General features: G+C 34.9%; 3 protein-coding genes across 4 annotated transcripts; 1 reads left to right on the top strand and 2 right to left on the bottom strand.

Annotated features, from left to right (window-relative positions):
- Positions 1 to 1,174: 1,174 nt before the first annotated feature.
- LOC142542503 (ubiquitin-conjugating enzyme E2 34-like) lies at positions 1,175 to 5,760 on the bottom strand. Of its 2 annotated transcripts, XM_075649167.1 has the most exons (11): positions 5,615 to 5,739; positions 5,174 to 5,322; positions 4,401 to 4,463; positions 3,571 to 3,625; positions 2,706 to 2,744; positions 2,481 to 2,544; positions 2,300 to 2,361; positions 2,189 to 2,228; positions 2,072 to 2,099; positions 1,864 to 1,955; positions 1,175 to 1,633 (listed from the first exon to the last, which is right to left on the bottom strand). In XM_075649167.1, the coding sequence occupies exons 3-11, from the start codon at positions 4,455 to 4,457 to the stop codon at positions 1,360 to 1,362; spliced, it is 711 nt and encodes a 236-aa protein (XP_075505282.1). In that variant the 5' UTR covers positions 4,458 to 4,463; positions 5,174 to 5,322; positions 5,615 to 5,739; the 3' UTR covers positions 1,175 to 1,359. The 2 variants fall into 2 exon arrangements, with proteins under 2 accessions (XP_075505282.1, XP_075505281.1); XM_075649166.1 differs by lacking the exon at positions 5,174 to 5,322 and having other exon boundaries at positions 5,615 to 5,760.
- A 5,823-nt stretch (positions 5,761 to 11,583) lies between these two features.
- On the top strand, positions 11,584 to 13,819 carry LOC142542502 (pectinesterase 1-like). The gene is made up of 2 exons (XM_075649164.1): positions 11,584 to 12,756; positions 12,998 to 13,819. The coding sequence occupies exons 1-2, from the start codon at positions 11,721 to 11,723 to the stop codon at positions 13,669 to 13,671; spliced, it is 1,710 nt and encodes a 569-aa protein (XP_075505279.1). The 5' UTR covers positions 11,584 to 11,720; the 3' UTR covers positions 13,672 to 13,819.
- Positions 13,820 to 15,953: 2,134 nt separating this feature from the next.
- Positions 15,954 to 27,744, bottom strand: LOC142542501 (1-phosphatidylinositol-3-phosphate 5-kinase FAB1B-like). Its single transcript, XM_075649163.1, has 11 exons — positions 26,255 to 27,744; positions 24,699 to 25,454; positions 23,733 to 23,886; positions 22,045 to 22,389; positions 20,847 to 21,704; positions 20,392 to 20,723; positions 19,895 to 20,018; positions 19,640 to 19,810; positions 17,325 to 18,836; positions 16,834 to 17,100; positions 15,954 to 16,598 (listed from the first exon to the last, which is right to left on the bottom strand). The coding sequence occupies exons 1-11, from the start codon at positions 26,851 to 26,853 to the stop codon at positions 16,269 to 16,271; spliced, it is 5,448 nt and encodes a 1,815-aa protein (XP_075505278.1). The 5' UTR covers positions 26,854 to 27,744; the 3' UTR covers positions 15,954 to 16,268.
- Positions 27,745 to 27,973: the final 229 nt, after the last annotated feature.

Raw genomic sequence — 27,973 nt, 5'->3', positions numbered from 1 at the left:
ATTCACTTTATAAAACTTTTTTGCTTTTTGTTTTTGTTTTACATGAAACCAAAAGACCTCAATAGAACAACTTGGTTTGGTACCGACTAAAACCCAAATCGAATACTTTAATTTAGTAAAATTTTAGCGGATGGAGACACACTAATTGTATATGCATAAATGTTACTTATTTTTTTAGTTTTATTCCTCATATCAATTCAAATTATTTAATATGTTGTGGCCTCGATTATTATTCGGCTAAAGGGTGATCAACCATGAAAGAAACATATGAAAATATGAATTTTACAATGTGTGAAAATATATTTCATATGTTTTCTTTCATGGTCGATAAGTGAAATGACTTTATAGGAGAAAGACGTTTTCATGGGCTTCGAACTTTCTATCCACTTAACCGTGTATTCATTCTTTTGTTTTAAAATGTATATTGTTACGTTAAATAAGTATATTTTTGTAACTCCAAATTTGGCTTCAGTGACCATATCTAGAGAATTTATTTATATAAATCTCGAGTCGATTTTGTGATATTATCTCCAACTCAACCCGATCTACATGTGAGATTGTATCAAAAAAAGTTCCTCTAGTAATAGATAGAAAATCTTTCTGACTTAAAAGATGTAACCATCACCAATTTCTAATCGTTTTTTCTACGTGAAATTAAAGAGTTGTCGTTTCGTGAACCTTGGAATTTACAAATTCATATTGGGACAGAGAGATTCAAATTTGATTTATCATAGATTTAGAGAATTGGAAGGCAGCCGCAATCTTTATTGTGTATTTAGATTAGTTGAGGATTGAGTTTTCTACGCCGCACAATCCGGTGGCTCAAATTGAGACTTGTCTGTCTCTTACTCGCAATCCGAGGATTTCTTACAATATGACAAAAAGAAAAAAAGAGTTAATTGATCCCCTAATTAAGGGCGCAATTGATGATTCAAACTAATCATTGGCCGCACAGAATATTCAAATCCAATTAACTATGATTTTGCATCTGTTTTTCCCCCCAACTTGTGATGTTTGCTGAACCGCGTGCCTAATTTTAAGACATCTTATGCCACACATTGAATGTTACTCATGTGCTAAATTTTGAAGAAGAAGCGTGAGGACTGAATCCACACTGAAAAATATAATAATCCATCAAAAGCTAAACAAAAAATATGTAGTAGAGCACAACCAATAAATGAATGGTGAAATAAACCATACCAGTATTTGCACCAAAAATCTGAACAGTTTCCCTTCATTGATACATCTATACAAAATCTACGAGAATTTAGGACCATGAGACAATGGATCGGCCACAATTAAGATGTTTACAGGCTCACAAGTGACACAAATTTTTTCACTTGAAGGGTTTGTGTGTTACTAAAGTTGTAGCAGAGGCAGAGCCATGACACCGCCAAAAATGAAAACTAGCAGCAACAACAACCAAGAAGGGAAAGATCTTTGCCTCTGGTCATTCACTTCTTTTGGGACTTCTACGTTTTTCGGCTCCTCTTTGGTCCCACGTTTCTTCAACGAGGGTTCAAAATTTTGTTCTTGAACGGATGCAGGTGCTGCCTGTTCTGCTGATTGCTGATCTGCTAGCTGCTGTTCATATTTTTCCACATATTCTGGAAAAAGTTTCCTGAATGTTGGGCTGTTCATCGAACAAAAGAATGCGAAGAAAGAAATAGTAAGAAACTCACCTCACAAAAGACAATGTTAAGTAGTTGCCAATCTTTCAAAGATGAAACGAGTAAATTTTATGTTTGTTCTAAAATATGTATGTCGACACAAAGTTTAGATTCATTGTGATAAAAAGAAAATTCGAAGGTATTTTTCAATCATCTTGTAGAGCAGTAGATGAGCATCAAGCGTGTAACTCACTTTTTACAGTTGAATGCCAAAGAAGACTTTGCAAGCTTTTGTTTATCTTCGGCTGTAGTTGTGACACTGCCCGTAGTAGGACTAGTGTCCATCTGAGAACAAATAAACCAGTCTGTTCAGTCATTCAGGTAACCGTCTCCACCTAATTTCGGCTTAAACTTAAAACTATAATATCTTTTCACTCTCAACAATTTGAAAGCTAACTCACCATGAAAGAAAGAAGCCCCGTCAATATGCTGCATGCGAATAAGAAAAATCAGCACAAGAAATTTAAGACTGATACAGGAAATATATACAACTATCTTCCTTGTGGAAAAACCCATACCTTGAGACAGACCACATAGGGTTCCAACTCTCTGGATGGACTGGAAAAACGACGAAGTGTGAGTGAAACAAGATGAAGAAATCATTCGTATGATTACTATAATTAGCTTACAATCGCTCATAGACAGGCATATCTTCTTTTGAGTCATAAAGCGTCCATTCGGAGTAGTCATACTACAGAGGACATAAAAACAATTTACATAAAAAAAGGTTACGCAAATTTAAGCAGATCATGGCACCATCGACACTTGGAGTTTGGTACTATGTAACTAAGTTCAACCATGAAAAGTCACCTGATGCCAGGAGGTTTAAACGGATATTCTGGTGGAAACTTTATCTTTCCATAATAATAACCACCTACATTGATTGAAAATATAAAAATGAAAAAGAACTAGCATCATGAGTACTCCATATATAAACACCGTTAGCATAAATGTGCATGCCAATAATACTCCAAATACTAACGTCAACTCTCTACTTTTAGCTATACACACACAACGAAATTACAAAGGCAAAACCTGCAAATGGTGTTCCATCACTCCCCTCCAACAAATAATCTGACCACAAAATTAGCCAATAAAAGATAATGTCAGCAGATGAGGACAGTATTACATAATATGATGCGAACACAAGATCATATGCAATCTGGCACAGATGCCAACAATTAGGAGTCAAGGACACAAAAATGTAGGAAACATATATATCCATGTCCTAGGGGTCAGAAAGAAATTTCTCGCCATGAAGAATATCCAAAAAATAATAACACAGCGATGCTCTCTAACCTTCATATCTCAACAAAGATGAATTTTCAAGATGATGGCCACAAATTAACTGAGGCAACTTAATCAGAAACTGTAGGGAATGTGTGAACAAGTTTTTTTTAGATTATTTTTTATTTCATTTTATTTTTTGAATTTAAGGAGGGTGATATGTTAATAATTTCCTATATAAACATAAAATAAAGGCTGTTTTTTCCTTTCATCCCTAAATACATCACAAAGTAAGATACTCCCCAATTTATAAGATGTACTTCTTAAAGGTTACTCCGAGATACTGTGTTCAGAAATCACATCAAAATGTAAAGAACGTCGGATTTTATAAAGGAGAATGTGTAAAATAATAGACAAGGAACACGCATTCAACCCACATTATAGTTAATCATGGCCAAAGTAGAACACTGTCCCTAGTAAGACGTAAATGAGATAACAATCAACAAAATATAGAATATAAGACACATCTCAACATGCATAAAAAAATCTTTAATGTGATTTGTAAGTTTTGTGAGTCATCACAACAAGATGAATTGAAAGAATATGATTGAGCTGAGGAAATGATGCAAGGTGTATTCATAGAGAGGCATACAACAATATCCAAGCAACTTACGCCACTCAAGGATGTCATTTGGAAGAGGGCGTGCCACCACATTGGAAACAGGTTCCTGGGAATGAATATCAAAATAATCAGCAAAGCAGAGACGAAGATATATAGAACTTGATAACAAGAAATACATTTTATAAAAACAAGTTGTGTCAGAATAAGTGATAAACAAAGCCATTTTTATTGGTTCTAGTAAACAACCTCAGTTCTCACACGGTGGTTGATCCATCACCACAAAAAGACTCAATAAGAATGTCTGGTAATCCAATAATCTTCTTAACCACTCGTTCCTCGGAAATATATGATGGTTTGTTTCTTCAAAGATAAATGGAAACGAAGGCCTTCTTACTCGTCCTTATTTTACTTGATCCATAATTCTCCCTTGTCTACCACATTTGCAGATTGAAAGCGGCACCAATACCGAAAAATTCTTAAATTTTTGCATTGTAAAAGGGCCTTAAACAAAGTACCATCAAATTTATCTTTCTTCACACAATATCTTCTACCTTGGCCAAAATCATCTTAACAACATTAAGGTATACTTTTGCAAAACATTTTCCATTGTACTTGTTCATTCCTGCCTTGCTATACTAATCAAATTTCAAGTGACGAACTATCTGACATCCAAGAAGCATAACTTAACATGTCCAATGCAAGTACCTTTTCAAGCATTCAGAATTCAATAACGGAGTATAATATGGTTCACAATGAGAATGCATGTGAAAGCTTTTCCAGGAAAAAATGGCACTTACTTTACAGAGTGCAATGAGAATGTAACTTTACAGAGTGCAATGAGAGTGTATGTGAAAGCTTTTCCAGGAAAAAATGGTACTTACTTTACAGAGAGCTCTATATTCCTTCTGAAGACGCTTTACACATGCTTTTTCAGCCATCCCAACCTGCACAACCAATAGTCACAGATTTCAGAATTTTCTAATTCTATTCACTGCTCATAATATAGTTCCTGGTGCAACGAGAAAAGTAGCCTTTAAAATTGGAGGAGATCCAACTTTTGTAGCAAATAGATTTATCAAAAAGCATTATTTTTTTGCATACAAATCAAAATAAACTCGAACTACAACAATTATAGTATAGGCAGCTCACAATGTTGTAAAAAAAGGAATCAGTTACTCAAAAATTAAAGAGAAAAAACATCAGACGTTTAAGGTTTTCCAACAAGTGCCATAAAAATACCACAAATTTACTACCGAAATCAAGCAAAGAAAACATTAAATATATGCTGTGGAGACACCTATATTAAATTAATAGAAATTTGAAGAATGTGATGTGAAGTGCCAAAGCTGTGATTCATTTACAAAATTATCTGAAAAACAAAAACAAAAACAAGTCCCATCTAATGTATTGCCAGTCCAAACAACTCAGTCATTAACCTCTTTCACTATTCGATAACCCATTCTGTCTATGCAATTTTTCGAAAAATATCTCTCCGAAATGCTCGCACAAATGATTTTTACACAATCTGACACTATCTCATTACCCATAAGCATCAACTTTCCCACCACTAATTACCTTTTCACAGATTATGATAAAGAAATCAACATGTGTTTTCAACCTAATAGGTACAGTCACAGTGAGAAAATAAAATTACTAGCCAACAGTTGGTGAGTTGGTGCTAGCAGAGTACCGCAATCTTTGCCATCTCTCATGACACAACGATTTTTTCAACGCTATGTCCCTAACCCATCCATAAATCACCTCAAAGCAGAGCAATTCCCACAATGACCACGCAGAAAATTTCTGCCATGTAAAGATTACATCAATAAAATGGAAAGTACTTTTCGTCCATTAATGATATGGGATCAAAAACATAAAGTTGTAGACGACACAGCAAAGAATATGGCAATATAGCAATCTAAGCACACACGCGCACAAACCGAACAAGGCAGTTGTCAACAAATCATCAAATTATCCTGATTTGATAAATCCCAGATCAAAACCTAGCAGGACAAAGGATTTAATACCCAAAAAAATTAATCAACAACACAGAGAAGCACACATCTTTACATATCAACATAGAATGTAACAGAACCTGAATTCCTCGAGATATTTGATCTACACGGTGTAATATTCTACAGTATCAAGGGGAATTCTAAAGTTGGTGTTGAATTTGTTGAAGCATAAATTTCCTTTACCCGGAGATGTCGACAATTTATTTATCGCGTTGAGTAGTTTATTGTTTTTTCGAGTTCCAATGAAAATACCATTTTAACCCTAGGACTGTGGATGAGTCGGATTTAACTAAATATGGAATTTCGTATAATGCTTTGCAACCTCACCCGTTGTTATCTCAAAAATAAAAAAAAAAAAAAAACAAAACAAAAAAAAACTCATTATTTATTGTATATATACGATAATAATTTTTAAAAAGTTGTGATATTTTGGGTGTAATCGTTAGATATATTTGTTGATTTTCTTAAATAACATATTTTTATATAGTTAATAGATTTTTATTTATTTTTGTAGAATTTCACAAATTTCTAAATATTTTCAAAGAATCTTATAGATTTATTATATAGGACTTTTGTTAATATTTATAAAACTTTTCATATAACTCTATAAATTTTGTTTATTTATGACTGTGATTTTTTAAAAAAATTCTTTGAACTAACAGTTGAAGCTAAATATTTTTTATTTAAAATATTTTTATTTGTTAATATAAATATTTTTACTTATTGATTTAATTTACAAAAATGATAAATAAGTTAATATTAAATATATCGTAATTAAATTTCAATTATTCGAGTCAATTCAATATTTTTATTTAATTAATTAATATTTTTAAAAATTATTCAATAATAATTTTAAATATCAATAAATATTAGTTTAAAATAATTTCATTCATTTTAAGTAAATATTTATATGAAAAATATATTATTATTATTATTATTATTATTATTATTATTATTATTATTATTTCTAAAAAAAATGTTTGTATCTGATATCCTAATATATATGTATTTTTAATTTTGAAAAATTATATCAATCAATCACACACATTATATATATTTATATCATGTATGAATTTTGAGTTATAATCAAAATCACGATGCATGATAACTAAAATTATTAAAAATAATAATAATAATAATTAAACATAAAATGTAATAATAATTAATAAAAAATTACTTAATAGAAATAATTATTATTATTTTCAATTTATAGACCAATTAAATATTATGATTTTTTTGTTACGCAGTGTAACTAATTTTTTTTATTTTTTTAATAAAAATAATTTTAAATTTCACATGTTTTTTTACCATTATTCAAAAAATAAAATGAACAACGTTAAAAAAAAAGTATTTTAAATGATTATTAGCAATAAAAAAATATATTATTAAAAATTACAAATAAAAGGAAAAACAGAAGGATGGGAACAAATGAATTAATTAGTGTTTGTATTGATATTACTTTTAATATAAATAAAAATAAATATGTGAGTTTGAAATATTTCTTAATTAAATGTTCATCCAAATCTTTAAGCTGAATAAAAAAGATTATTTGATGTTTTTTAATTGTACATTAGGATTTAATTTTTGTATTTAATATAATTTCATAAGTCATTAAAAGTCTATTGACATTTTGAATATCTCTATATTTTTTTGTAGGGTTTATAAAAGTCAAGTTTGAATATAACGTGACTTTCTAAAAGTTTATAAAAAATTATATTGACTACCACTAAATTTTAATAGAGTATATAAATGTTTAGATTGAATATGTCGAGACTTTCAAATTTCACGAAAGTCGTAAAAAATCTAGAGCAAATACATCTTCTTTGTTCGAGCAGAAAATTATGTAAATTAATTAGGTTTTTTAAGAACAATTTATTGTTTGGAATATAAATTTGCAATTTTTGTATATGATTATGTTGAACATTGTTTCTGTCTATATGTGTTGCTTAATTGTAGATGATTTACTAAGGAATTATCTTTGTTGCTTGCAATATTCTCTCAAATAGTTGAGTAATGAAAGAAAAAAGGAAGGGAAAAGAAAAAGCGAAAAAAAAAATACGTATGAAATGAAGAAAAACAGTGCATAAAGAAGTGAAAATGGAAGATAAAAAGTCTTTTAATCAAATAATGGTGTTGAAGATGAATATTTTAATATAACTCAATTTCAAAAGTTAATGCAAAAAAAAAAAAGATTGTATAAGTTCATATATACGACTATCGATTGTTTAATTCAATTGATATGAGACATCTAACTAACCATTTCACACCCAAAAATGAATAACCGGAGCGTGATATTTACAAGTCATTATCAGGTAGTCAATAGGGCATTTCAACACATAAAAGTGGGTCTAGACCAGTAACGAAACATGTATCTGATTTCTTGTTAAGATTGAGATTTGAAGCTAAGTCAACTTCAAAAACGAGAACAAAGAGCAAGAATTGTTCAAATTTATATATATAACTTTCAATGACTTAATTCAAAACCGATTTAGAACAAATAAAAATACCCTAAAAAGGGAGTAGTTACTAAAATAACTTTAGTCAAAATGTTTTCTAAAGAAAATTATCTGTGTATTCGAACTGTCCCGAAAAAATCCATAAATTAAAACCTGATTATGATTAATTAATTAATTTAATTTTGTGTGAGGCAAAATTAATAACAATTTGTAGCCATGGGTCAGAGCACGACGACCACAATTTTACTACTATTTTTTTTTAATAACTAATACAAATTAAACACAGTCAAGATTCACGACTTTTATGCACAATAAGTAATAAGAAGACTTTTCAAATCCATTCACGAACCAAAGCGCTATGTTCCCATCACAAGCTATTCCAAATAAATTATTGGTGTTTACATGCAAAAACCTTGCTTATTTATTCTTTTTTTTTTTTATTTAAAGCTGGTGTTCTTTTGACCAAGCCCCATTTGCGTAAAATATGTCAAAGAAAAATATCAATTTAATAGGAGGTAAAATGTATTTTTTTTACAAAATTTTAGGGTATAAAAATCAAAGGAGATTGATATATTGCTGTAAAGTAGTTTGGCCACAGAATCGAATGAAAAATAAGAACGCGTGCCTTCGTTTGGATCGATTGATTTCAAATGTATTCAAAATTTTTTTTATTGTTTAGGTAAGTAAGACCATAAACTTCAAATTCATATCTTATATGTTTATATAATATTTTATGTTAATTATGAAGAATTTCAAGTTCACTCATTTATGATATCATCTTAAATTCATTATATTATGCACTAGTAACGTGTAAACAAGTATGACATATATTTAATATTTGATATATAGTTTTATTTTAAGCAATAAAACTATAATCGAAATCCATTGATTTCAAATACATCTCTTCAGACACGACCTAAAATATAATTTGGGAAAATCGCATTTTTGTCTTATATATTTATCTATTTGCTATTTTGGTCTTTGATATTGTAAAATTTCAATCTTATCCGGTATATTTGTTTTGTTGTCAATTTTAGTTTTTTCCTCTAAACATTAAATGCGCAATATTAAAAAAGATTAAAATTGTCAAATGACAAGAAAATGAAAGATACAAAAAGAAAATTTTCTCATATAATTTTTATGTGATTATACGTATTTCTCACTTCCAAGTTCCTGCATGGTGGCAGAATAAAGAAAAGCTTTACGATAAGAAATCTGTGTCTTTTGATACCTCGCGACTCGCATCCTTGCATGTTGCGTATCTTTTATTACAGTAACAAATCTGAGGGGCCAGTATTTTTCTGCAAAGGGTAAAATAAACAATTTAATAATTTACATTTGATGAAATTATATCAAGCATGATCGGAGTATACAAAAATTTTAAATGAACGAATTCAGATACATAAATGATACGAATCTAGCAAGTGGCATGGGAAACTCTTGACTGAACCAGACACTGTTTTCACTACTTTCTTTATTCATAGTTCGAACAGATTGAGACAAAAAAAAAAACTATGCTCTCAAGTTTAATGTAAAAAAAAACTATCAATTTCTGCAATTCTCATGGTCAGAATCCCTTAAATGAAAAAAGAAAGAAATCAAATCGTACACACATTTATATAAAAATATATTACCTTGTTCTCGTAAGATAAAAATATAATCACGTGTCAACCACATGTCCGCACTAGAAATTTGAAAATTACCCAATCCGGAAGTCATGAATCATAACATGCATGATAGTCAAAGAAGCAGCACATGATCTCACTTGCATAGGATTCCAAGAACATTGTGAAACCAAATACAAAAATATTATACACACATATATATATATAGACACACAGTGGCGGAGCCAGGTTTTCGTTTTTACCCAGGCTAGAATTTTTTAAATCATGGTTGAGCTAATATCGACAATATTGGAGCCCCGGGCTAAGGAAAATAAGACAAAATTTGATGTATTAAAAATATCGGAAAAAATAAGCCACCCGGACGGAGCAACACATGGCTCCGCTTGTGTATATATAATATATATATATATATGTGTGTGTGTGTGTGTATATACCATCATTACAAAGCCTAATCACATTCAAAACTCATTGAGAACAATCTTAGTGTCATCTTATCACAATGAAGCCCTACCTCAGAATGTTAAAGTTGGCCACTTATATTCTGGCATTAGCGCTCGTTCTGCATTTCCACCAGCATAAAACGCAAGCAACTCGGATCCCACTGCCAAAAACACAAATACGGCCCTCTTCCATGGCAGGTGTGGATCCATCTTCACAAGCTCTCAGAGATTTGCACGTGAAAGAGAAGAATCCATACAAGAAGGTTAAGTCAAACTTCCGAGACATACCTCCTAGCAGATCAAATCCAACGCAGAACAAGTAAGCCTCCGTAGATGACCAAAGAATGCAGCAGCGAACTGAGGGAGGAGTACTGCCCGCTGGACAATTCTTTCATTTTATTTTGTTGTACTAAGTACATCATGGTACTTACCGTTGTTGTAGATTAGAGTTCATGAGTTTTGTACTATTGTTAGGACACTATCGAATATATTGCACCGTCAAATTTTCCTAGCTTGGAAATGCGAATACAACAATCAATCAATGATTTCTTGCCATGAAGAAAGCCTCCGTTCACCATCAGAAATAAAAGGAAACATAAAGTAAAACTGAATTGGGCCTTAAAAGGTGGTGAGTATTGTTCAATAACAAGGCCCATTAGTGATGCCAGACTAAATACAAATTCGTCAATCCATAGTTATTACATATTTGACAGATTTAATTCATTTTGAATCAATTCTATCTGTCACTTGGTAGCGTGACATTAAATTAACGATACTCGATGGCAAGCCGGTCTTAATTCTTAAATAAAGTCAACTGCCTTTTTCTATATATTTACTTCATTATTATTATTTTTCATTACATACAACAATAATAGCGAGAGGGTAAAGGGTTGATGTCCTTTAAACAAGTGTCATCAATGCGCCTGCTAACAATATTGCTGCCATGATGTGACGGTATTTATTGTTCCGGTGGAAATTGGTCAATTCGTCGAGAGTTTTGGGTCTTGAGAACACTACTTTCCTGTCAACATTGTTTTTTGATGTGAAATTATACCTCATATATTTTGATGGATAACCATCATCTTTTCAGTGATAGTCGTTGCAATATTAAGACAAAATCAACTTTTATCTTGTTAATTATTCTACGTCGATTAGATAAATTATTTAAGAGTTCTATATATGTTCTTGAATAATCCTCTCATTTTGAATTAGTTTTTGTGGTAGAGTTATGTCCAAATTTCATTCTTAACATCATATCAGAGCTCAGGTTCCACCGTTATGTGTTGGACTACCTATAGCCACATGTTCATTTCTGGGCGTCGGTTGAATAAAATACCTGGGAGTTGTATATATGATCTTGGACAATCATCTTCCTTGAGTTAGCTAGTTTTTGAGATTGAGTCAAGTTCAAGTTCCATTCTTAATACATCTTATTATCCTGTTTTAGAAATAAATGTCAAGATTGAGATTTGAACGAAAAACAAAAAAATATTATGTATGTATATTAGTAATGAAACGTATTTTATAAAGAGAGAAAATATCGAATTCCCTTTCCAGCCAATCAGGCAAGGTAGCAATAAATACTAGAAGCACGGTCGGCTGACCTCAAAAGCTTCGGAATCTCACTCGCCGATCTGAAAAATCCAAGCTTTTTTAACTGTAATAATGGACACATGCACTTCCTTCAAGGGATATGGCAGAGTGGATGAGCTCGAAGAAGCAGCATTCAAAAGAAAAACCCGCAACCAGAAAATAATTCTTTCAATTTCTCTTGTTTTGTTTATAGTTCTGATAATCGGAGTAGTTGCCGGAACTCTGGTTCATAGGAAGAACAACAACAATGCCAATGAAGTTCCAGCGGCCGCAATTTACCCCGCGGAGGCGGTTAAATCCGTCTGCAGCGTGACTCTGTATCCAGATTCGTGTTTAACTAGCCTCAGTGCTTCCAATACCACCGACCCGGAAAAGATATTCCAATTTTCTTTACTGGTGGTGATGAATTCTCTGGAGATGGTATCGTCCACTTTCGCGAAGAAATTTATCAACAGAGCGGATGACCCAGAAGTGAAAGAAGCTCTAAAAGTCTGCGAGACGGTTTTGCACGACGCTGTCGACTCCCTCGACGATTGCATATCCTCCATTGACGGCAACCAGATTTCCATTTCAAAAATCACCGACCTGAGAACGTGGCTAAGCACCGTAATTACAGACCAAGAAACGTGCTTCGATGCTTTAGAAGAGGTAAGTGCAGCTTTGGTCACTGAGGTAAGGCATTTGATGAAGAATTCTACTGAATTCGCGAGCAACAGCTTAGCCATTGTCTCGAAGTTTCTCAAGACAGTAGAAGAAAACAACATCCCGATTCACCGCCGTTTACTGGAGGCGAAGCATGGATCTCCATCTTGGCTCACGGCGGCGCACCGGCGGATCCTCCAGGTGGGTAAGCCTAAGCCGAATGTCACGGTGTCAAACGATGGTAGTGGAGATGTGAGAACGATTAATGAGGCGGTGGGGAGAATTCAGAACAAGAGCGAAATGATTTTTGTTATTTACGTAAAGGCAGGGGAGTATGTGGAGAATGTGGTGTTGAGCAAGTATCAGTGGAATGTGATGATTTACGGTGACGGAAAAGCAGCCACCGTTGTTTCCGGCAGGCGGAGTAATGGGACTGGTTATGCAACTTTTGTCACCGCCACTTTTGGTAAGTTTCTCTTCAAAATCTTTATTCATTAAATAAATGTTAGTGTCTGCAAGTACAGGGATATTGATTGTCGTGAAAATATATAAATCTCGAGATTGAGTTCAAGAATATTACCTGTTCAAACTGGATGAGAGGATGCTACTTGCTACCAGACCATATTTGTGAGATATGATTGTGTGTGCTTATATCCATGTATCTCTAAGACATTAATTTGTGATTTTGTCAATTCTATCATCCACAGTTGCAATGGGGAAAGGATTCATGGCCCGAGACATAAGCTTCAAAAATGAGGCCGGGCCACAGAACAACCAGGCTGTGGCCTTTCGGTCGGGATCGGATAAGTCAATCTTCTACCGGTGCTCGTTTGAGGCATTCCAAGACACGCTATACGCACATTCCAACCGTCAGTTTTATCGTGAATGTGATGTAACAGGCACAGTCGACTTCATATTCGGAAACTCTGCCTCTGTCTTCCAAGACTGCAAAATCTTGCCTAGGCAACCATTGCCTAACCAATTTGTGACCATAACGGCACAAGGGAAAACAGATCCAAATCAGAACACGGGTATTTCGATCCAGAGATGTGAAATGAGCCCATTGGATAATTTAACAGCTTCGACATTTCTTGGAAGGCCATGGAAGAACTTTTCCACCACTGTTATTCTGCAAACAAATATCGGTGGTTTCTTGAACCCCTTGGGTTGGCTTCAATGGCAAGCAAGTGATCCACCTAGCACTATTTCCTATGGGGAGTATGCAAATGCTGGGCCAGGTTCGAACACAAGCAGGCGAGTCCAATGGGCGGGATATAAGCCTAGTCTTACCTCAGCAGAGGCCTCAAAGTTTAACGTAGAATCCTTCATTCAGGGTACTTCTTGGTTGAATGGCACGAATGTGGCTTTTGACTCGACCTAATAGGTGGGAGAAAAGCTATAAATTTTGTGTGAAATATTAGATTGACATGTTGCCTAGGTTGGGATTTTGTTCAGTAAATTTTATTTATTAAATTGTACTACAAATGAAGTTGCAGAAAGTGAGCTTTGATTTCGAATCTATTATCATATTTTATGTGTAACTGATGAACAAGGAGCTAATGATTGATGAAGCTATTCAATAAATGCAGATAATCAGGCAAAAACGTTTTGAAAGTAACAAAAGTTATTTTTATATTGTCAATAACAAAACTTTCAGTCAGAAAGGCATTACCAACCAGTATGGAGGAACTAAATGAGGAGACTCAACTCCCAAAAATGGAGTGAAATATAGGCTAAAACTAAGACTTCGCAGCACACTACATTTGTTTGGTAGCTGTTGTCTGCCGCATCCTTATTTGAAATCTTCCTCTTCACACCCTTTTCACACACTAGACCCCCCATTCTGAAAGCCCAGCATCAATAAAAATGCACGACTCCATTTGACTCTAAATCTTCATATATATCAGTGATGAAAATGAAGTGGCCACGGTGTGATACCAGAGATGTTAATTTGGGTTCGGCACGTTAGTCTGATCCAACTCGTCATGATAACAAGATGGTTTTATTTAAAGTTTTAACAACTAATTTGGAAGCATATCCAAATGGGGTCAGTTCGTTCGAGTTATGAGTTAGAGCGGGTTGGGTTAGTCCGTCATTTATATTCTTTAAATAGTTTATATATTTGTACGCTTGAAAACTTTTTCATTTCCCGAACTCTCACTCCCTAAGGAATTCTAACTTAGATTTTGAATATGTTTATACAAAGAGTTAATTTTTACTCTTTGCTCGTAGTACATCGATTTAAGGCTGGTATATACATGTTTTGGTGAATATGTTTTTCATTTCTTGAATATAATGAATGTTGATGCCTTTGTATTTAATTGGGAAAGTTTATGTAATTAATTATCTTCCAAATATGTGTCGTGTTGTGTATATTTTGATTAGGTTTTGAGAGAGTTCAGTTTATGGAGAAATCATGTCAAAATTATTGTAGAATATTACATTATCAATGTATGATGTCGTTTCAATCACTTGACAAGATACAATACTATTGCTATTTATAAATATAAATGTATCACACATATAACACAAATAACATTAATGTATTATGTTACTCACATATCACGTGTGCCTCGATCGTTAGTATGTATAAACATATAGGAATATAAACGAGCCAAGTTGAACAGTATCGAGCTCGACTCATTTACGACTTTTATCATTATTTCTCGGCTAATTTGAAAATTACTAAACTCGTGAATAGCTCGAACTCAGTTCGTTAATATTTCGTTTATTATGTTTAACAAGCATGACTCGAGCTCGAGCTCGGCTTTGTTAAGCAGACTCATTTTCGAATTCGTTAAAAAACTAATTTTCCAACTCATTTTAGAGCTTGTCGAGCATTTTTAACCAAAATATCTACTAAAATATGATAATTTAAAGAATATGCTTATCATTTTGTAGAATTTCAATATCTTGAATTTCACTAAAATAATAACGTGAGACAAATTCATAGCCCCAAAAACTAACCGAGCTCGCGAGCTTACAAACCGAAAATCATTAAACTCAATTTCGACTCGATAAAATTATCAATCTCAAGATCGAGCTCGACTCAATAAGCTTAGGGAATGACCTCGAATAAATTTTTTATTAAAATTTTTTATCGAACTAAGCTCTTAATAGTTCACGAACAGTTTAATTCGTTTATATTCTTATAAATTGATATATAGTGAAAATAGCGACGCCAGATATTTGTTTCAAGAATGCTTAAAGCCTACTTGTTTCAATAGCATTTCACTTGGATTTTGTTCAAACTCATCGAGGAATAACTATCAAATCAAGTTCAACTCGACAAGTAACCCCAGCTTCTCGGTAAACTTTTTCCCAAACATCACACACGAATTGGAAACAAGATTTAGTAGTGGATCTTTTGATTTTATAACAAGGAATTCACTTATGCTGGAACATAGTAAATATACTTATTACGTATATCTTGAATTCGAGTACGAACACAGCAGTCGAGGGGTGGGTCATGCTCATGCAACGGAAATTGATCCATTCATTAACATTCACCAGGAAGGTTATCCAAATTTCAAAATGTAAATACAAAAAGAATAGTCTGCCTCCCACCTTCAAACTGATAATAATCAGATAATGAAAATACGCCAAAGTGCAAATCTTCTCTTTGAAGGGATCGTAATCATACAAAAAAAAAAAAAGCAAACCTGCTCACAAATGCTAATTTCATATACAAATTAACTTCCATTTTCCAAGTATACAAAATCAAGGGGAAGAGAAACACACACAAAAAATGTCTACAATATAACCCTTTTTCTTTTTGGGGGAAGCGTTATCAAATATATAGGCTATGATACTAATAATGGCCTCGAGTACATTTGTTCTTCCCTACAAATAACAATCAATTCTCCTTCTAAAGAGAAGAGAAAACAACCTGATTCACAAAAGAATATATGAACATGGAGAAACCGGTGTGGGATTAAATTCTCACCTTTTGGGTTCAAATGTACCGGCAAATGTACCTTACTCAGTAAACGTCACACTCTCATCTTTATTCTCATCGCATAGATCTGTCTCTGACTTGCTGGGAATGATTGTAGCAGGCGACCATTGATCTGGAACCATCAGAAAATAAGTGGTCATGGCTTTTCTGAACCTCCTCTTGTATTGTTTCGGGGAAATTACAGTTGGTGAAGCATTTTTTGGTCCACCAAGGAAGCCCGATGTCTTAACCCATGTCTCTAGGTGCTTGTCCCATGTATATTGTCTCATGAAATCTATAATCCCGAGAACAAGCTCATGCTTCTCTTCATCGACCCCAACCAGTAGCGAGTAATCCATCACATCTACTGACTGCATTAAAATATTTTGTTCGTTCCGCATGTTAATAATCTAATATCCGTATCTGGTTGAGTGTAGGTTCTCATGCTTTGCAAAATCAAGAATGAAAAAAACAAATATGCGTCAATGAGCAAAAGAAAATAAAGCACTAAAAGAATCAAGGACCAACTATAAGATAAACAGTTCTTGTACACCTCCAGCTTATACTTGGATTGTAATAAACTACAATAAGAAAAGACAAACTTACAGCAAGAAAAGAGGTGTCATTCCAGACTGCTCTTTCCAATAATCTCTTAGCCTTGTTTCCAACAAAAATTGGGGAAGTAGGCATAGCTTCAATCAAGTTCTGATCCAGTAAAACCTTATTACTTCCCGAAGAATCAGGATTATACCGAGACCTGGAAGATCCTTTAAGATCATAGAGACGTGTCAGATTTCTACCAAACAGAAGATTCTCCATAACCAGCACATCCATTTTGGATTCCTTCCCGCCCTTCAGATGCTTAGATGTGACCTTATAAAAACACCAGACATATATACAAGGTATTTCAGAAGAAAAAAAAACGAGTCGACTTATTTTTATTCTGAAAAAGCGCCGATATCTACTGTGATGGGGTATCTAACCAAGAGCAAAAAAAATTAGCTATTGAGATGAGCATCTAAAGGACTCGAGAGCTTGTGACCAGAGGTAGGAAAAATAAATTACTTGTAAGTTATTTTATCAAGTTCCTAGTGTACCTGATAAATTCCAAGGATCTTTGCTAGGCATGTTGGGCTTCCTGAGCGTATTGATTCTGAAAGATACTTGAAATATCCAGGAGCAAACTTAATGAAAGATTCCAGCTCAGTTTTTGTCACTTGCTTTATGATAAACCGATCATCCAAGGTTTTAGCGAAAAACACATTGCTCTTGCCACCTTGAGCTCCCCACTTCTTACATCGGCTGAGGGATCTAATAAAATCCATTTCGGATGGACAACATATACTCCTAAGAGCTTCAAAACGCTTCGCATAGTAACAAGTAACCGCATATTTCACCTTGGGTCCATCATCCGAGAAAGACACTCTGGCGTGCAAAGCTTTTGTATAAGACAATGGATCCACAGGCAAAGAGCTACGAGTAGTTGACAAGGATAAGATGCTCTCATCCCCAGGTCCAAGACTTTTGTAAGAGTCCAGCACCATTTCGTCCAAAGAATGAAACGATTGAAAATGCCCAGAATCAAGGGATAACGTAGAAAACATCAAGTCAGCAATGTCCTTAGATCTCTCCGGCTCATCAGAAATTTGGGCAACATAATCAGGAGAAACAAGTGCATAAGCTACAATACTAGTGGGTTCATCATCATACACTGGAATGACAGTGTCATTAATCCCCACAGGCAGAAGCAACTTGGCCCCACCTTGGAGTTCAGACTCCCGAAATGATGAAATGTAAACTGGATCATATTCGCTGAGTGTATCCAGTTTCTGGGTAGTTCCAACAAAATTTTTGTTTAATGATCGATAGAAACTTATAAACGGCATACCTAACCAGCTTACAGTGTCTTCCAAATTATCAGAACCTCGAGATACCTTTGACATGCTCAAATCCTCCCCCGAGTCTTCCACATCAAACTTTTCAGATATTGGTACTGTAGATGATGTATCTGCTTCTAATGATTCGGAAAAGTTATTGTTCTCGGGGATTCCAGTAGCAGGGTGGTTTTCACCAGTCCACGCTGCCTCAAGAGTATCTGATAAACAAATAAGAGTTTGCCCATCAGAGAGGGATCTATGGACACTAATATTTGACTCCAGAGGATCAGATTCACTAGTCGTATTCACCCCAACAAAAATTGTAGTCGGATCTTGATTTGCATGATCAGGGCTAAGAGACACATCCGTCCGTTGATGAACAACTTCAGAAGAATCGCTTTGCCTATTGCTGACCTCTTCATCAGGACTTTGGTCAGGTTTTGCATCAAGAGGAATAGATTCAACAATACACAAAGTTTCACCAGTCTTAACAGGGACATCTATATCATGAAGATTCTCACCAACACTGGGGGATTTCTGAACGGGTTCTGAACATGAGACTTCCACATCACCTGGTTGGTTTTGGTCATCAGAACTATCTGCATATATCAGGCGGTGGTCCCACATATAAGACTGGAAAAATATTTGTCGTCTGAGTCGATACAGTTCAAGAATATCTATCGCATACAGCCCTTTTTTTTCATCCATCTTCACTACTTTCTGGAAGGATTCCTGCCCAATTATGAACATGTGTTGGTGCCCACAATAAGTTTAAAAGAAATAAAATATAATTTCTAAATCCATTCCTTGTATTTTCCACAAGTAACATGGTATCTAATATCTATTTTTTATAGGCTTTCGCAATTGGTCATTCCAGGCTTCCGAAAAACTAGCTTTACTTCAAACTAATATAATGTTATTCCATTAAAATCTAGCAAAAATACAACGATGAACGTTGATTTAAATTTTAATACTAGATATTTGAAATTTTGAATTTTATCCACGGAAAAAATCTAAATCTAGATATCAATTGCACAGACAATGTTACATTCCAATTCAAGAGAAATGTATGGGATGCAACAACATAAGGATAAAATTTCAATGAGAAATGACAATTACCACTAATGTTATGGGAAAAAAGGTTAACTGCATGATGACAATTTAAGAGAAAAAACATCATCTAAGATGAATCACAAAAATACTTTTGAGCTATTATTGCATCTATACCAGGGAGAGAAGACGGATGTTTTTCCTGTTAAATATTTGTTTCGAAGGCAATAGCACTTATAAAGCTGGACTAGAATCGGAGTTTTACAAATCAGAACTACGCGTACAATCTCTTAGCATGAATAGAACCCCAAAATGCACATACAACCACATGTATAGCTATCAACTCTGCAATCAGGTAATCCATTCCGCAAAAGATGTTTGTAGTTCCACTGATATTCATATCAACCATGAAGAAATATGTTGTCAGTATATAATCCATGATCTTCAGAACTGAAAAATAACTGAAATTTGATTTAATACCAGACCTCAAATTCTTCCTTCTCTTTCTGCAACATCCCTTCTAGATCTGTTATTTGGCGTCTTGATTCAGGAATTTTAATGCAATTATTGGGCTGACTAGGGCCAGATTTTCTTTCCACCAGAAGACGAAGAGAATTAAGCACTTCAGAAAACAAAAGCTCTGCGCGGCAAGCCACCTGTCAGAAAAGTCAGACAAATTGTTGGGGCCATAGAAACAAGGGGAATAAAACTCAAAGTAAGATAAAATGTGTGTCATTCACCTCATTCAATTCTTTCTCAATCCACTCCTGACTTCCATAATTAAAATCAAGTTTTGAGGGAGGCAGGTAGACTGAGTTAACATCAATGGACGCATACCGAAAGCAAGCAACCATTTTCCCAAACCTGCATGTAATGCAGAATCATAAAACTTTTGCAAACATTAACACAAACACACACGGAGTGCTGCCAGGCAATCAAGCACTCTTGAAGCTTTATGAAGCAAAAAGCAGCATGCATTTTAATTGTGTTTCGGTAGCCTGCTAGCCATTCATCAAGCACTCTTTAAGATTTATGAATAATATTTTATCCAAAATAAGGTAACAAAATGGCCCAGTTGAACAGATCTCATTCATTGACTTTTGTACCTGGCTTCAATATACCCCAAGGCCAAGTTTTCAAGTTTACTTGACAACCAAAATGCTGATAACTTACATTCATAACTCATGATCATAATAATTGAGAAAAGAGTGATCGAGAGAGAAAACAGATACCGTACCCATAAAACCTAAGACAGTCTCTATGTAAAGAATGGCCACAGCTTGCCACTCTGCTTGCTGCTGCATGATTTGAAAAGCTTAGCTCCAAAAACTTTCCAAAGGACAGTCCCCATGCAGCATCAGACATCACAACCCTTCGAGTTGCAGGCGGGAAACCATTAGTTCTTGGGCACTTTAGGCAACGATGCCACATCCAAATCTTTCCTTCTTTTTCACCTCGAAGAAGCATTTCTGGCAGTTTCTTAACTGAGATTGTAAGAGTACCTTGTAGATGAGTATAACATTGAACATGAGCTTCTGCTGGCATCTCACACGAGGAGCATCTATAATCCTGTCAAACATATCAGACTCTCTCAGTACCATACAAACCTAAGACAACTCCAGCAAAAAGACACAAATACCAAACTTATTGATGATTATCCTTTCAAGGCCCACCAGGAGAGGACGAGAGTACCTCATCAAATAAATGATCCCGCAGAAAACGACCCAATGGCTTGTCAAAGCTTCCATAGTATTTGATCCGAAACAAATGGGATCTCTCACAAACGGTTCCCTTCCACACGCATCGCGATGATAAGGAAACCAAGATGCTTTGATGGTTCGAGGGGGAAGGCGGAAAATCTTCATTTAAACCAGGTTCTTCCCCAATAATTTTTTTATCAGCGAAAAATGATGACGAATTTGAATCATTTGTGTTTGCATCCAGGTTGCAGATATTCTTATTCATACTTCTGATAGTTGAATCGCCATAATAAGCATTTACACCGAGAAAATCTTTGGTGGCAGCCAATTCATCTGCTTCAAAAGTTTTTACCTCTGATGCCATGGCAAAATCTACTAGGTCCCTTTCCTCTGATGAGTGGGAAGCAGATGGTTCATTCCAGGGACAATGCTGATAATTATCAACAGAAGATGAGACAAGAGCTCTGGGATACTGAAAACTCTTAGGAGCTGGAAGTGTAGATTTGTCTGTACATTCATTTTTGTGGAAGGACGTAATTGCAGCATTTACCAGATCTGAAGTAGGCAGACTATTTGATCTCTGCGGTTCATTGAATGACTCAATCCCGGGAGTTTGTTCATTGGCAGGGATGGTATACCCAGTAACAGTTGAGATGGACCTCTCAATGGTAGATGGCTTTTCTGGAATTGCAACTGTAATTGGGGAGTTTGATGATAGTTCTGGCAGAGAGGCACCTTCATCGGCAAGAAAAGATGTCTCCAAAGCTAAATGATAAGCAGCAAAAATCCCATATTGTATAACATGCTTTACTTTCTTCAACTCATCTCCATTGGCTCCTCGAAGTAATATCTGAAGCAATAAACATCTTAATTCACCATCAGAACAGTAAGATTTCTGAAGAGAGTTAGTATACCATTAGGTGGTAAAAAAAGCTTTTACATTTTTCCATCAAAAGAAAATAAGTTTTAAAGAATAGGGAACCTGGTGATTTGTTGGTAGACTTCATTAATCTTAAATATATAAGTTCAGAGAAGAAGCTCCTCAAGACATTAAAAATGTGTAAGAGACTGAAATATTAAAATTGCACTCGCTTTCATATCAATTTGGTTTCAAAAGGATGCTAATAGATAGAACTTTCATTATTTTATCAACATTAGTATCATTAGTATTGTTCTAGAAAGGGACAGACCGTGCATCCCAACGGCTTTGGACAACCTTCAAAATACATCAGCGTCTTCACCAGCTTCTTTCCACTCTGTCCAGCAGTTCCATGCTCTTCTAACAACCTTTCGACATGGAACATTTCACAATATCCCAAATTTTGAGAAGACAGATTATCAATTGAAGGAACTATTTGGCCACCCGTGCAGCGGGCTATGCGCTCCAAGAGTGGCCTTCTGATATTCAGAACAAGTGATATATCTTTTGCAAGCAGATACTCCTGTGCATGTCGCGAAACAGATTTCTCCACCAAAAGAATGTCAGGATGGTGTGCATCTATTTTTGCAACTGCCATCTTAAGATGATCCATTTCCTGGAAATGAATGTAAATAAATGCATTAGTTTCATATAAAAGAAAATTAGCGTAATGTGGAGACCATGTCTCATATCTTCATCTATGGAGAACTAGAAAGGAAAATATTCTGATGATTTTATTCATATTAGTTCTGTCCTATAAAAGATAAAGCTTGCAAGATTAAATCAAAAATCAAATCTCTTTGATGAATTTCAAACCATTGATTTCAAATTCTTTCGCGTGCTTGAATGGACAAAATTCAAGTCTATATCAAAATCACACCATGTCAAGCTACACATTTTCAATAGTAATTGTGGTGAATTTCAAATACACTCAACATGACAATCAATTATTATTCCAAATCCATAATTCAGCCCAAATCAAATTTCTTCCTTCAAATCAAATTCATCAATCCAAACATGACCTAAGACTCCTAGAGATTTGGAAGATTTCAAATCCTTTTATCAAATGGAAAGATAGTTCAGAATCCTAAAATATAGAAAAGCATGATCCTATCTAATTGATATTTTTTTTTGATTTTCGATGTGTTGCCCATAACCAAAAAAAGAGAGGTAAATATAAGGGAGTCTCCACATCTCTTTGAAAAATTATATGAAGTATCATAAACTTTTCTCGCTAATACACTACACTAAGGGATTCAAAATCACAATTAGGAAAAGAATAAATATAGCTACTTAATGGGAGTTTAATCTAGAACCTGGTAACAGACTCTGGACTAATGTGGTAAATGGCACAAACCAACATCGAATTGGTTCAGATTAATTGTTGATGCATCTGCCAAAGCTCAGATAAAGAGGCATCAATTGGGGAATTAAATGGGATTATCTTGGAAATGTGGTGTTGGCGTTTAAGAACTTCTTAGGGTACAAACATATTTGGGAAACCTTTGGAAATGGCTCCAAATATGTGTTTGTTTCATCTTTCCAATCTGGATCAAACATGCTCTTTGATCTTCTACAATTATTCAAATTAAGCATGTAAAATGAGAGTTGTCGAACTTCGTATCTCGATGCTAGAAGATCTATAATTCACAATTGGTAATAATCTCCAAATTTTCTGGGAAGGAGATACGGTGGCTCATCCCTTGGTCAACAGGGCCTTTATGGAGAGAAATTTCAACATCTTTTTCAATGAAATTCCTCAACCAAATATTCAAGCTTTGCAATCTTTTGGTCTTTACAAAGCCAGAAGTCTCGGTCTAGTTCAACTCTCATGGATGCGAAAACCCCCATTTAGGTGCAGATGGTGTTTAACGGTAGTGTAGTAGTAATAATAATAATATCAACAAACAGAAAATTCAGACTTCGCTTAAAATCATTAAAAAGGATAATCAACTCAACCTGTTGTAATAAAGTATCAAAGCTTGAAAGAGCATTAGAAACACGCTGGTATTCAAGAGCCCCACCAAGCATTAGCACGCGAGGTTTCTCAATTTTTGAAGTCATCCGTTTATGAGCTATATTTTTCTTGCAAACAACTCCTTTGACCACCGTGCTATCAAGGATTAATAAAAATGAAGTTTGTAAGGCTGCACAATAACAATATATCGAAAAGAAGTAGAAATCAGCATTAAACTGGGGACTGGAGCAGTTCTAAAATTCATTCAGATATATGTTTGATGGCAGTAAGTTCTCGATTGATAATCATGAAGACAATCCCGGAATTGTCTGTTGTCATTCACAATGATTCATCAGTAACAGCCTGATTGATTCTAACCTTAACCGAAACGGAAAAGAAACTACATATTCATGTTAAACCATCAGCTGAATAAACCAGATTAATAATTCTCACAAGATCACAGCTTAGCCGACTAAATTCAATTCTACGTCTTAGACATTTCCAGTTTCCTCTAGACAACAGAGCCCGGGACTTATCCACAAGCCTCAGACTTTCCAGTTCCCAAATTTACAAATGTCTAAAGAGCACATGCAACTTAAGTAGCAGAGATACGAGTGAGAACTTTGTTCAACCCAAAAGCAATTTTCGTCTATTATCTAGAATGACACCAAAATATTTATAATGACTAAATGTTTGATGAAACAACTTAAATTTAATAAAATTCTTTAAAAATTATAAGGAAACAAAAATCATTGACGAAGAGTTAGTCATGCATATAAACCGCCCATGTCATAACCATTTCCCAAACTAATATCAAATTCAACTCCATTTCATTTTTTTGTGGGTTCATACAATCTGCCTCCAGAAGACTAAAAAACTCATACCAAAACATTTACATTCACAAAAAACATTATCAGGTACCATAAGATAAATATAACAAGTAACAGAGCAAAAAATTGAGCAACCACCTCTCACTCCGACGCCCAGAAGCCAAACATTTGACTTTCACATAGCCCCCTGGATCCATCTGCCCACCCTTGCTCGTATCTGGCTTTAAGAATGTAGCGGCCTCCCACGACAAGGCCGTTATTATTTCTATCCAACTCTCTCCATCAGTTTCCTCCGCTGTAAGAAGATTCTCTACCTGCAAGAGTTGTGCTATTAAAGCACGGAAATGGCCATCAACCACGTTCTTAATGACTTTCTTGTGCTCCTCATTCGATTTGTCCCTGCTTCGATATTCACCGCTCCCAAAGCTGCTTGAACTGCGCAAGTACCCCCATTCTCCAGCAGTATCTCCATCGTCGTCATCGTCAAACAAAACTGCCTCCCTTTCATCTTCTTCATCTTCTGGTTCAGGAGGGAGCCACAGAACTCCATTATTTTCAAAATCAACAGGTTCAGAATCAACATCTTCAGTAGCATAAGGTGCCTCATCATCGTCACCAACGTCATGCTCAACAACTTTTTGCACAATCTGCTGGACTTCATCAGAGACCTGGGAATCAAAAATATCATGTAATGGAGAACTAGTACGACTTTCTGAATCAAGAGCAATGCTTTCAGGATGGACTTTGTGGGATTCATAGCCACTGCCCATATCTTCAAATTGAACATGACCATAATAGCCATTAATCTGAGAAAATTGACTAGTTGTTGAACCCAAGTGATATACTCCATATTCATCATCATCATCATCATCATCATCATCATCATCATCACTCCTGTACAGAGAATTCGCAAGGAACAATCAGTAATCATACCAACAGACAACTGATAAATTATAACTTCTCATTTGTAAAAGCTCCCATGATGCTAATGGCAGCTGTGTCCTAGTTGGTAAATAGAAACTAATTGCATTATTATGATATAATTTAATAGAGCTCTTCTGAAATGATTGGCAAATCGATACCAAAAAGATCAATTTAAACTACTTGTTATACAATGAAGAAAACAAACTCAACACCTTATTACATTATAACTAACTCGGCCATTTTTCCAAGAGTATATTCACATTCACAACACAAATCCATATAAAGAATCAACTTCCACAAGAACGAAACAGAAAGTTACAATCATGAATCATCCGTAGATTTGAATTAGTTATCATGTGATGGATAAGTTTCCGATTTTACACTCATTGGTACGTGGATTAATAATTAAAAACTCATAGGACATGAAACTCACACCGAGGAAACTGAAAAGCTCATAGTCCTGGAGTAGTTTCATCAATATTAGGTTCTTGCGCATAATTTCACGATCACGCACCACAGAAAATAGTTAATATAATGGGAAATATCAATTAAACAAACAAAAGAACCGCCCTGATTGGAACAAAATTCACGTGGAATATTCGGCTCCGTCCATATTGAACCTGATATCATGCACACTTAGGAAAAATCTTAAAGCCGATCACGAGTAAGTAGAGTACTGTTAACTATCTAAAAAACCTAGGCTTTCTGATAATAGATAAGAGCTAAATGATTGGTCCAAGCAGTCAAAAATGAAAGGCAGAATGAAGAACCTGTTGGAGCATAATCCAAATTGGTCTTGAGATAGATTTTGTTCTCCTATCTCCACGGCATAATCATTGCTTGTTGTTGCTGTAACACTTTGTCTTTCTATTGTAGTCTCCATTGTTTCTGATTGAGGCGGGCTAACTGCACAAGACTGAGGTATTGAAACAAAGGTGACGCTACTACTGTCACAGGTTCCACAGGATTTGGTGCTGATAAAACTGGTGGCAGACGGAGAGGTGCTGATGTGGTCCACTTTGGGAACCTGTATTCCATCATCAACGGGTGCCAATAAACCTTGCTTCCATTGCCTGAAGCAGTAATTACAGACCCTAACCTTATCCCACTCTTCCTGTGGAATCTCAGGTTCACTGGGTGGTGTAGGAATCCAATTTGAAGTACACTTTCTGCAAAAAATTCGGCCGCAGCGGCGACAATGGTGCCTACGGTTGAATAAGGTGAACTGGTTATCGCAATCGTAGCATACTCTGCAACTCTGATCGGGCATCCAAAAATCCCTTGACACATGAGCTGGCTCGGACCGCCAAGGGATCCAGGACTTTAAGAACCCTATCAGATCAGAAAAATTCTTATTGGGAGCATCCATAGACTTCTTATTTTCCCTCTCATTTTGATATTATCATTGGCTAACTACAACATCCACTTGTGCGCCCTTCCCCCAAGTGTCAATAACAGAAACATGCCAATTATCCAATTTCAAAATGACTCAGTCACCAAGATCAATCTAACGCCAAATCGATGACTTACAAACTTTCTGGAAAGCCTTCAGAATGTGCAAGCAAACCTCAAAAAAGGCTCTAGATATTCGAATACACAAAAATAATGATTTCCTTTTATCAACACCTAACAATCATGACTGCGGAATTGCAACAATCCTTATGTTTCCTCTACAACACAACTATAAAATTATCAATTCCCACGACAGTAAATCTAACACCAAAAAAATTCAAAGAATTGAATCCACTCCAGCGGCGCGTCCGTGATGAACAACTTTAACGAATTCCACCAACAGAAACCCTAAATGTGCCGGTTATCAATTCGGATATCCTAAACCGAATCTAATTCGGATTTCCAAAACTAACCCACAACTCGAATTCGAATTTCAAGATACGTAAGCACCGAAAAAGGAAAAAATTATTCAAAAATCCATTACCACAAGAAAACAGGAACAAATAAAAATAAAAGAAATTCAAGCCTTCCCTTGCACATGTAATCGAACAATAAAATTAAGAACACACAAATCCTGGAAGAAATCTAATGCCAATCGCTCGGTCAGCAAATCACTCTCAATTCGTTATTCAGGTTTATTCCAATTCTAATTCGAGAAAAGCATCGCACGACTGCCCAATTCTTGCATCATTTCTCCCCCATAATGACTGCAAATACATCGATCACAAGCGAGAGAAGTAAATTCATTTTTTCTGTGTCATATCAAATCAAAATTAAAAACAATAAATAATATCCAAGACGGGAGAGAGATGGACTGTAAATTGATGTGCTGTGATATATCAATCAACTTTCGTTAAAATAGAAATAAAAGTCCCAACCAATCACAATCATCCACGTGTGCGTGTTTTCTTCCCGTCCCGGGGTACTTTAGGGTTTTCAAGCACATTAATCAGAAGTTCTGATCTGGCTGCAATAAATCCGTTGTGGTAATTAACAATTTGTTTAATTTAATTTATGGGTAAATTTGAAAAAAATAC

This window comes from Primulina tabacum, chromosome 4 (assembly GCF_025594145.1).
Source record: "Primulina tabacum isolate GXHZ01 chromosome 4, ASM2559414v2, whole genome shotgun sequence".
Lineage (NCBI taxonomy): Eukaryota > Viridiplantae > Streptophyta > Magnoliopsida > Lamiales > Gesneriaceae > Primulina > Primulina tabacum.
The sequence above is the reverse complement of the archived record's forward strand: the minus strand, read 5'-3'. Positions and strand labels throughout refer to the sequence as shown.